The 12,313-nt window shown below is 22.8% G+C and overlaps 1 protein-coding gene across 2 annotated transcripts in view; it reads right to left on the reverse strand.

The window, feature by feature from the left end:
• Positions 1-340: 340 nt before the first annotated feature.
• The window catches only part of LOC117178710 (CTP synthase-like), a 44,906-nt gene continuing 32,933 nt past the window's right edge, over positions 341-12,313 (reverse strand). The window contains exons 8-11 of one of the 2 annotated variants that reach the window (XM_033370138.1): positions 10,310-10,608; positions 5,462-5,569; positions 731-946; positions 341-508 (exon numbers count right to left, since the gene is read on the reverse strand). In XM_033370138.1, the coding sequence (XP_033226029.1) occupies positions 453-508; positions 731-946; positions 5,462-5,569; positions 10,310-10,608 (679 nt within the window). In that variant the 3' untranslated portion in view covers positions 341-452. Of the gene's footprint in view, positions 947-5,461; positions 5,570-10,309; positions 10,609-12,313 lie in introns of both variants that reach the window. The other variant, XM_033370136.1, reaches the window with a different exon arrangement.

A 12,313-nucleotide genomic window follows, 5' to 3' on the forward strand; every position in this document is an offset into this window, starting at 1 on the left:
GTGAATTAATTCAGAATCGCCTTGTAAAATCAATTATTATTCACAGTTCAATTTTAAGAATAATAAATCAATTTATATTTACACTTGGTCAACTAAAAAGGTTTTTTAACCAAAAATCTTTGATTATAAACACTTACAATATTTAATTCTTTAAGTCTTTAAAACGGCATTTTAAAATTCTCTAAATTAAAATGTACTCTTAGTAATTTAAAATCTGAAATGGAAAAACTTTAACGATTTATTTAAAAAAAGGGTTGAAATCTAAATTGGAAAGTTTTTTTCTAAAAATTTGTAAAACTTCTTGTTAAAAACAAAATTCACTGTCATTTCGATACGGTTAAGAAACATTTTATTTACAAAATACAAATTATTTACAAATATCATCATTTTCAACCATAATTATTAATTATACTTAAAAAAAAATGTTTATTCAGTCTCTTAAAATATTACCGTCATACTGTTACCGTCATACTGTTCTCCAATGTGGAATTGTTCTCGAATTCAACGGCTGTAAAATATAGAACCATAAATGTCAAAATAAATTCCTTCTAAATAATTCATTGCATTTTCTTTTGTCTATTTTTTCGTTTTGCAGTAAATAAAGAGGAAAAAATATACAATAAATATCTGCATAACAAGAAAAGCGACCCTTAAAGCATAGTGAAAGGAAATCTGTCCATAAATGGAATTGATAAAAGATGAGTTTTAAGTTTTGAAGTTCGTTTTGAACCTGAATCATTGTCGCTTATAATCTCTGGAGAAGCTTTACGAGTGTCCTTAGACAAATAGGATTCCAATTTTCCCACACTGGCCAGAATTAATCCTAAAAACGGCGGAGAGGGCTTTAGCGGCCTTGACAAATATTCTGGATGATACTGTGTCGCCACGTAGTAAGGGTGACCTTCCAGTTCGATAATTTCCATCCTCTCTAATTTTTCGTCGTGTCCTGCGAAAAAAAGTAATCACTTTTTTTTATTTTTATTGTTCAGATTGATGAAGCAAACGTTTCACTTTTTTTTAAATTGCATACACAGAAAATGGTTTCCAGGCTTGCCGTTTTAATCAAAGAAAAAAATTCCCGGTTTGAAAATATTTTTCGCGGTCAACGAAATTTTAAAAATGGAACACTAAATCTAAAAATTGTTCCATTCGACATAATAAAAACTGAACTGCAAATGAAAGCACCCATTTAGAAATTCTTGAACAGGGTGGCCGTTTTAATCGACAAAATAAATTCCCGGTCATTTCCCGGTTCGCAAACATTTTCCACGGTCAATGAAATTTAAAAAATGAAACACTAAAGGTAAAAAAATTTCCACTTGAGGTAATAAAACTGAGTTGCAAATTAAAGCACTCAAAGTGGAATTATTACATTTTGAACATTTAAAATTGAAATTTAAAAGTTTTTAATTAAAAACTTTTTTATTCAAATGCTCAGTAATTTACGTTTATAAAATTGAAGGTATTAACATTTTTCAATATAAAAAAATATGAATCCAAGTAATAATTTTCAATGCTCTAAATAAAAAAAAATCAATCAATGAAGTTTAAAATTTTCAAAATCATATAATTTTAAGAAATTTCAAGCTAGAAACATTGAATATTGACAAAGTGAAAATGTTTTAACTTAACACTTCTGAAATTAGAAATTCAATTATTTTCTCTTTAAATAATTTAGACATCCTTGGAAACTTTCAAAATTTTATTTCAAAATCTTGAGAAATCTAGAAGTTGTTTTAAATTGGTTTTAAATTTAAAATTATTTTGGAAATTTTTTCAGAACTTCTAAATATCTGTCAAAATTGATTAAATTTTTTCTACAATTATCAGAAAATCCTTGCAAATTTTAGAAAATTTCTTCACAATTTGTAGATTTTTGCAGATTTTAAACAGAAAAATTAGATTTAAACAAAATTTTCAAAAAATATTATAGAAGTTTTTAAGAAAACTTTCTAAAATGTGCACGATAATTTTTAATCCTTTTAAAACTCCTGAATATCTCTTAAAATTACTTAAATTTTTTCTACAAATCTTCATTTGTAAATTATACATCAAAATTTAAAAATTTCAATTTCAAATCAAGCATTTTTCAAATACAACAATTAAAATTGTAACGTTCAAAGTTTAAAGGATCTTCGAAATTTGAACGATTACAGGCTTTGTATGTCAAAAAATTCAGTTAAAGATTCTTTACTTTTAAATATTTGGTTTCAATTTACATGCCTTAAATAAAAATTCAAATATTGCTAAATATTCAATAATTAATCTTTTTTTTAAATTAAAATTTTCAAATTGAATCGGTTAAAAATTGCATATTTTGGACTGAAACAATATTTAAAATTTTTAAAAATCGTTTAGTTAAGAATATATTATTATGAAGTTATTTTTAAGTTGAAAATAGTTTATAAGCTTTTAGTCACATGTTCACCTTTTTTTAATGAGTAAGAATTTGAATTTTAAACCGTTTATGTTTTAACATTAAAATCTGAAAATTCTTAAATTTTGAACTGGTTTAAAATCGTTTCGTCAAATCGTTTTTGTTCACTTTTTAGCACTTAAAGTACAGATGAATAAAAAAATGTATTTATTTATTCAATAAAAAGTTTTTTATCCAAAAATTTTCAACATCATTTCCCGGGTTTTCCTTGCTTACATCCGGAATTTTAATACTTTTTGAAAACTTTCAGTTTCAACTAAGAATCAGAATTTCTTGTAAAATTCTCTGTTCCAATTCATAATTTACATTTTTTCGAAAATATCCCTTTTCAACTTAGAATTGAAATTTATTCTTTTAAAAAATTCCCTGTTCCAGCTCAGAATTTATTTAAATTTTAAGATTCCCTGTGTTTCAAGAAAAATTAAAGTTCTTTGGATAAATACCAGTTTCAAACTCAGAATTGGTTAAAATTCGAAAATTCCTTGGTTTAACTCAGAATTATAATTTTTTGGAAAAATTTCCAGTTACAATTCAGAACTTTGTTCCTTTTCGAAGATTTTCAGTACAAGCTCAGAATTTTTTAAATTTGAAAATTCCCGTTTCCAAGTCACAATTATTATTATTATTATTATTATTATTCTGGATTAATTCCAATTCCAACTATACATTTGTAAAAAATTTAACATTCCCTGCTGAAATTAAAAGTTCAATTATTTTTACCTTAAATAGTTTAAGAATCCATAAAATGCTTCGAAATTTTATTTTAAAATCTTGAAACATCTATATACTTTTCTAAGAATAAATATTCTTATTTATACATCAAAATTCAACAATTTGACTTACAAATTAAATTTGATTAAATAGAACCACTAAAATTGTAACATTCAAAGTTTAGTGTTTCGGTTAGTTTTGAATATTTAATTTATAATTACTGATTTTAAATGAACAATTAAATACTTATAAATATTAAGTAACTGTTATTTTTCTGAATTGGAAAATTTCAAATTGCATGGTTCAAGAAATAATAAATTATTACAAATTTTTGAGTGAAATTATATTTGAAACTTAATAAAAGCCTTTATTTATAAATATATCATTTCGAAGTTATTTAAAAATTAAAAATAGATTATAAATTTTCAATAAGGCGTTTACATTTGTTTAAGTAATAAGACTCTCGAATTAAAACAGTTTAATTTTTAACGTTAAAATCTACACATTCTCCAATTTGGAACTGATTTCGAATCGTCTTGTAAAATCAATTATTATTTACTGTTCAAACCTTAAAGTATAATTTAATTTAAATAATCATTAATTAATTAATATACACAGTTGATATCCTAAAAATGTTTTTCATCCAAATTTTTTTTATTTTAAACGCTTCTAATTTTCAATGGTTTAAGTCTTTAAAAGTGCTTTTTAAGATTCTTTAAATTAAAATAAACGCTTAAAAAACAAAAATCTGAAATGAAAAATTTCTAAACTGAAAGATTTTCGAATTATGCATTCTAAATTGAACGATATCATAATTGAAAAAGATGATAATTAAAATAATTATTTAAAAAAAAACGGGTAAAATTAAAGTTGGAAGGATATTTTTTTCTACAAATTTGTAAAATTCCCGGTAAAAAAAATTAATTCTCGGTCATTTTCTGGTTCGAAAACATTTTTCACGGTCAACGAAACTTAAAAAATCAAACATTAAATTTAACAATTGTTCCATTTGACATAATAAAAACTGAACTGCAAATGAAAGCACCCAAGGTGAAACTCTTGAATTTTAAACTTTGTTCAAATTTTAAAATTGTCAATGATCTAAATTAAAGAATCAATCAATAAAGTAGAAAATGTTGAAAATGATACCATTGCCAGAAAATAAAAAATTCTTTGTTTAATCCGGAATTATAATTCTTTTCGAAAAATTCCCTGTTAAAATTCAGAATTTTAATTCTTTTCAAAAAATTCTCATTTTATAAGTTACATTTTTTTCGGAATTATCCCGTTTCAGCTTGGAATTAGAATTTATTCTATTGAAAGGTTTCCTGTTTCAGCTTGGAATTTATTTAAATTTTAACATTCCTTGTTCCAAAAAAAAAAAAATATAATTCTTTTGAATAAATAGTAGTTTCAACTCAGAATTAGAATACCTTGGACAAATTTCTTGTTCCAATTCAGAATTTTTGTTCTTTTTCGAAAATTTTCAGTAGTAGCTGGGAATTTCTGAAAATTTGAATATACCCGGTTCCAAGTTAGAATTATTATTATTCTGAATAAATACTTGATGACATTTTATTTCAAGATTTTGAAACATCTACAAGTTGTTTCAAATTTTTTTCAAATTTAAAAATATTATTAAAAGTTTTTCATAACTTCTAAATATCTTTTAAAATTATTCGAATTTCAAATAATTTTTTAAAATAAAAAATCATTTTCAATTTTTTTTATCAATCTTAAAAAAAAATTTTGTTCGAAATCTGCCAAAATCTACACTTTGTTTTAAATTAGGTCGTGAGCCTAAATATAAATAAACATCATAATAAATATCTCTTCAACAAACTCGAATTTTTTCTAAGAATAATAGGTGTGTGTTATTTATACATCAAAATTTATTAATTTAAGATACAAATTAATTTTCGTTAAATAGAACAATAAAATCGTGTAGTTCAAAGTTTAATTTTGAATATTTAATGTATAATTACTGATTTTAAATTAACTTTAGATTGTTGATCTACTAAAAATGTTTGCTATCAAAAATTTTCGATTTAAAACTATTTTAAATTTTAATTGTTTAAGTCATTAAAACTGCATTTTAAAATTCTTTTAATTCAAATATAAGCTTAAAAAATCTATAATAGAAAATTTTTAAAGTAAAATATTTGTAAAAATCCCGATCATTTCCCGGATTTTCCCAGACATATAAAATTCCCGGTCATTTCCTGGATTCCCAGTCTTAGCTGCCACCCTGGTTTCATTTATTAAAAAAAAAAGTTCTCATTTTTTCAGATTACAAAAAAAAAAAATACTAACCGACAAACTTCATGCCTGCGGCTTCTAGAGCTGTTACAAATTTCGGATTGACTTCGTATCTGTGACGATGTCTCTCTTCCACGCTGTCTTTGTTACCATACAATTGCTCTGAAAAGAATAAAATAAAATGATTCTTTATAATCGTTTAAACTTAAATTTTTTCAAGGAATCCCTAGAATCATCAGGGAATAACGGAAATTCTTAACGTCTCTTCATACTAGATGGAGGTATGTATTAAAAACTGTTTAAATTCAAGTTTTTTTCCTGAAAAAGACTTTGCTCTAAAAGATTTTTATAAAATATATCAGAATTCGAGGTGAGGTTAAAAATCTGTAGGATAAATTTAATAAAAAGTTAAATTTTTTTTTTAAATCCATTGCAATAAGTAGAATTTAGTAAAACTGGAAGAATTTAAGTGAAATAAAAAAGTTTAAGAGAATTCCAAAAAATCTAAAAGAATTCAGGGTAAATTAATAAAAAATTCATGGTGAATTTCAAAGGAAAATTCAAAACCTATTTTAATCTTTGCAACCCTACTAATTTCTTATAAAAAAAAGTGACTCATGACTACAAAAGAATTCAAGTCTGTTAAAAAAATCCTATTATAAATCTTTTTTTTTTAAATCGAAAACATCTATTTATTTGAGTAATATTTGTGTGAATTTAGAAGAATTTATGGGAAACGAGAAGAATTCGATGAAATTCATAAAAAATCGTACTGAATTAAAAAAACAAGACAAATCTAAACAATTTTAAAATATGCAAAATTCATTGAATTGAGTAAATTTGAAATGATTTTTTTTAATCGATTGAATTTAGTAAGATTGAATGAATTTAGAAGAATTAAAAAGGATTTAAAAGAATTGAGGAGAAATTAATAAGAATTAAGCGCGAGTTCCAAATGAATTACAAAAAATATTTGAAAATATTAAAAAATTTCGTGAAATTACATGAAATTTAATAATATTTTCTGAAATGCTGTAAAATTGATTAAAATACCTTCATAGCTTTTAAAATCCCATAAAATCATTGAAATTCATTAAAATCTTATAAAAACCCTTTTAATCTTATAAAATAACCTTGCAGGTCCTGCAAAATCCTCGATATCTGCCGAAATTCTAGGAAATTCTATAAAACCGCATGCAAATATTTTAAAATCTCTTAAAATTATTAAAACCCCTGGAAATCCTTTGAAATTTTTTCAATCTCTTGAAAATCTCTTTAAATCTTTTGAAATACCCTAAAATATTTCAGGCCTGGAAATCCCTAAAAACTATTGAAATAAATAAAAAAAGTAATAAAAATAAATAACAAATTAAATAATTAAAAGTGGAACTGCAAAATTCAGAATTGTTAAAATTCATAAATTATAGAGTTCCAAAATTTAGATTAGGTTCTAAAAATATAAATCCACATTTACATTTTCAATACTCTAAATTACAGAATCAATTAATGAACTTTAAACATTTTCAAAATTATATTATTCAGTTATTTTAGGCTAGACACATTAAAAGTTAAAAATTTTTCAACCTAAAAGTTCTTCAATTAGAAGTGAAATGATTTGCATTTTAAATAGTTTAAGCATCCTTGAAAAGCTTAAAAATTTTATTTCAAAATCTTGAGAAATATAAAAGTTGTTTTAAATTTGTTCAAATTAAAAATTATTTTTGAAATTTTTTTCAGAACTTCTAAATCACTTTTAAAGTCAATTAAATTTGTCGTACAACTTGTAGAAAATCTTGCGAATTAAAAAAAATTTTGTTCAAATTTGAATTTATAAATAACAATTGAACACTTATTATGTGTGAAAAAAATTAGAGTAATTTTAAGAAATATTTAGAATTTTTAAAAAGATTCAAAATTAATTTAGAACTTAAAATGATATCAAATAATAATTTTCTTAATATTCCTAGGAAAATTGAAAATGATTTTTCATTTTGAAAAATTATTTTAGAAGAATATTTAAAAAGATTTTAAGATGTTTCAAAAATTGTAGTAAAAATTCTATTCATTTTAAAATAGGTTTAAAAGTTTAAAAAAAAATTTGCACACACTTCGTTTAAATTACTTGAAATAATTTCAAGTTTTAAATTAATTTTTAAGCTTTTAAAAACTTCTAAATATCTCTTAAAGTTAGTCAAATTTTTTCTACAAATATTAAGTGTTCCAATTATTATTTTTACATAAAAATTTAACAATTTCGTTTATAAATTAAATATTTTTTAAATAGAACAATAAAAATTGTAACGTTAAAAGTTAAAAATCTCTTAGAAATTCTAACAATTTAAAGGTTTCTATGTCAAACAATTCAGTTTCAAATTGTTCACTTTTAAATATTTCGCTCCAATTTACTTATCTACGATGAACAGTCAAATATTGCTAAATATTAAATAATTATTCTTTTTCTTAATTAAAAAAATATTAATTGAATGGGTTAAAAATGGAATATTTTGGACTAAAACAATATTTACAATCTTTTAAAATTGAAGTTTAAAAGTTTTTCAATTCAAAAATGGTGTTTTCAAATGCTCAAAAAGTTACACGTACCAAATGGAAGGTAGTAAAAATTTTCAAATAAACAATGATAAATTAAATGCAATAAAATTGCGAATTTTAGAACTTTTATAAGATATAGTGTTCAAAAATGAAGATTAAGTTCCACAAATATAAATCCACGTTAACATTTTTAATAGTCTAAATTAAAGAATCAAGCAATGAACTTCAAAAATCTTCAAAATTAAATTATATTATTTTAAGTAATTTTAAGATGGACACATTAAAAATTGAAAAAATTTTTTTTAACTTAACATTTCTGTAAATAGAAGTAAAATTATTTTAATTTTAAATAGTTTAGGCATCTTTCAAAAGCTTTACAATTTTATTTAAAAATTTTGAGAAATCTAGAAGTGGTTTAAAAGTTTTCTAAATTCAAAATAATTTTTGAATTTTTTTTCGCGACTTTTAAATATATTTCAAAATGAATTGAATTTTTTCTATAACTTTTAGAAAATCCTGAAAATAAAAAAAAAATGAATTTATTAATAACAATAGAACAGTTATTATTTGTAAAAATATTAGAGTAATTTAAGAGATATTTCAAAGTTTTAAAAAGATTCGAATTAAATTTAGAACTTCAAATAATTTCAAATACTTACAGCCGAATTAAAAATAGAATGTACATTTTTGCAGATTTCACACAAAAATTTACAATAAAAAATGGTAGGATTAATTAAAAAATATATTTAGAAGTTCTGAAAAAAATGTTACAAACTTCGTTTAAATTACTTTAAATAATTTTGTAACGCTAAAAGTTTAAAAGTTCTTCGAAAAACTAAAGATTCAAAGGTTTCTATGTAAAACAATTCAGTTTAAAATTGTTTTCTTTTAAATATTTGGTTTCAATTTACTCGTATCAAATGAGCAGTGAAATATTGCTAAATATGAAATACTTATTCTTTTCCTAGATTAAGAAATTTCAAATTAAATGGGATAAAAATTAAATAATTTAGACTCACAATATTTTTAATTTAATAAAAACCTTTAATTATGACTATATTCTTATGGATTTATTTTTAAGTTGAAAATAGTAAAATGCATGTTTACATTTTTTAATGGCTAACAAAATTAATAGAAATAATATATTAACTAATTTGTTTATTGAATTTAATATAAAAAAGAATATAAATTATTGGAATAACTGATATATTATTTTCAACTCTTATTAAGACTTTCGAATGGAAACAGTTACAATCTGAAAATTCTCAAATTTTAAACGGATCTAGAATTGTTTGGTCAAATCAATTATATTGTTCAGATTTTTATAATTAGATATCCACTTTAAAAATGATTTATTTATTTATATTTACAGTTGATAAAATGAAACTGTTTTTTATCAAAAAATTTCAACTTCAAATGCTTTTCATTTTTAATTGTTTAAATTTTCAAAACTCCACTTTAATTATTTAAAAAATTGTTAAAACAGAACTTGGGCAAATCTTTCTTCTGTAAATTCGTAAAATTCCCGGTTTTCCGGTCCGGCAGCCACCTCTTTAATAAAAAAAAAATCTTCGATTTAAAAAAATTTTTAATTTTCAACTTTTTTTAACCTTTAAAACTGCAATTTAAATTTCTTTACATTAAAATATAGGCTTAGAAATTAAAAATCTAAAATGGACAATTTTTAAAGTGAAAGATTTTCGAATTAAGCATTCTAAACTAAATGATATGATAATTTATAAAAATCCAAATTTGAAAAATGATTTAAAAAACGGTTGAAATCAAAGTTGGACCAAATTTGTATTCTAAAAATTTGGTCAAGTTCCCGGTCAAAAAATAAATTCACTGTCTTTTCCCGGTCTCATAAAATTCCTGGTCCAGGGGTCACCCTGCTTTTAATTAAACTATTATATTTTTTGTTGAAAATTATTTTATTTTTGGTTTGACATTTAATGTATTTTGTTAAAAATTGGTCTTTTTCGGTTGAAAATTCTACTAGTTCGCAAAAATGTACTTCTTTGGTTGAAAATTTATCTTTACAGCTGAAAATTTAACTATTTTTTTGAAAAAGTTTGAGCATTAGTTAAAAATTTGACTATTTTCTTGAAAATTGTTTCCTTTTTTATATGAAAGTAATCGTATTAGTTAAAACTTTATCTTTTCGGTTAAAACTTGATTTGTTTAGTTGAAAATATGACTGATTTGTTGAAATTAAAAAAGACAATTTTCTGACTAAAAAAAGTTTACTATTACATTTTAACAGTTTAATAATTAAAAATGTAAAATGTTTAAAGTGAAAGATTTTCGAATTACGCATTTTAAAGTGAATGAAAATATTGAGAAACAACTTACTTATCGCAGATTCTCCTTCCGTGAAAATAGTTGTCCTTTTTCCTAATCGCATAGTTCCCCCCATTTGTCCTTGATTGTGTTCTGGCATATCGATAACAAGTGGATTTTCAGTCTCGCTATCAAATTCAGTACTGTTCGCATTGCTCAGATTCAACACGTTTCTTCCGAATTCGATGACTGCAGTTTGCATTCCCAAACATATCCCAAGGAAGGGTTTGTTGTTCAACCTACACCATTTACACGCTTCTATTTTTCCCTCTATTCCCCTTTTTCCAAAACCGCCTGGCACTATCACACCGCTGGAAGATTATAGAAATTATATTATTAAAATTATTTTTTATTCATATAACGAAAATAGCTTCATGTAAAATTATTCAAACATGTTGAGCCGAAGGTGTGAGTTTATAGATATTTTGTAAGATAAATTAAAAGATTAAGTCATTCAGTTTGAAGAGAAATTAAAAAAAAATTTTAATTACTCGTCACTTTTATTTGCGTAGTTGTAAATTTGATAATTAGTATTTCAGGGTGGCCGTTTTAATAGAAGAAAAAAATTCCCGGTCATTTCCCGGTTGGCAAACATTTTTCACGGTTAATGAAATTTAAAAAATTAAACTATATTCCAAAAATTTTTCCACTTAAAGTAATAAACAATAAACAACAAATTAAAGCATTCAAACTGAAATCCTTGAATTCCCAACTTTTAAAATTGAAGTTTAAAAGTTTTTCAATTCAAAAATGGTGTATTCAAATGCTCAAAAATGTACGCGTACAAAATGAAAGGTACTAACAATTTTCAATTAAACAATGTTAAATGAAATTCAAATAAACTGCAAAATGTAGAACTTTTTATCAATTATAGAGTTCAAAGATTCAGATTAAGTTCTAAAAATATAAATCCACGTTAACATGTTCAATACTCTAAATTAAAGAATCATGCAATATAAATCCACGTTAACATGTTCAATACTCTAAATTAAAGAATCATGCAATGAACTTAATTTTTTTTAAATTATATTATTTTAAGTAATTGTAAGCTAGACACATTAAAAATTAAAAAAAATTTGTTTAAATTAAAAGATTTAAATTAGAAGTTGAATTATTTTCATTTTAAACAGTTTAGGCATCCTTCAAAAGCTTTAAAATGTTATTTCAAAATCTTGAGAAATCTAGAAGTGGTTTTAAATTTTTCCAAATTCAAAATAATTTCTGAATTTTTTTTTTGAACTTTTAAATATATTTTAAAATGCAATGAATTTTTTCTATAACCTTTAGAAAATCCTGCAAATTAGAAAAAGTCCTTAAAATTTGAATTTATAAATAACAATAGAACACTTATTATTTGTAAAAAAAATTAGAGTAATTTTAAGAGATACTTCGAAGTTTTAAAACGATTCGAATTAAATTTAGAACTTGAAACAATTTTAAATACTTACAGCCGAATTTAAAATAAAATGTACATTTTTGCAGATTTCAAACAAAAAATTTAGAATTTTTTGAAGAATTCTGAAAGATTTCAAAAGAATAAAAAAAAATTCTTAAGATTCTTAGGAAAATTGAAAATGATTTTTCACTTTGAAAAATTATTATAACAGAAATTTAAAGAGGATTTTAAGAGATTTCAAAAATTATCAAAGAAGAACCTGGAAGATTTTAAGGATTTTTAAAAATTTGTATTATTTTCCAAGAATTGTAGGAAAAATTCGATTCATTTTAAAATATATTTAGAAGTTCTGGAAAAAATGTTAAAACACTTCATTTAAATTACTTAAAATCATTTCAATTTTTTAATTAATTTTGAATCTTTTAAAAACTTCTAAATATCTCTTAAAATTACTCAAATTTTTTTCTACAAGTGTTAAGTGTTTAATTATTATTTATACGTCACAATTTAACTTAACTTACAAATTAAACACTTTTCAAATAGAATTAAAATTTTAACGCTAAAAACTTAAAAGTTATTCGAAATTCTAGAGATTCAAAGCTTTCTATGTAAAACAATTC

Source organism: Belonocnema kinseyi, chromosome 8 (genome assembly GCF_010883055.1).
Source record: "Belonocnema kinseyi isolate 2016_QV_RU_SX_M_011 chromosome 8, B_treatae_v1, whole genome shotgun sequence".
NCBI lineage: Eukaryota > Metazoa > Arthropoda > Insecta > Hymenoptera > Cynipidae > Belonocnema > Belonocnema kinseyi.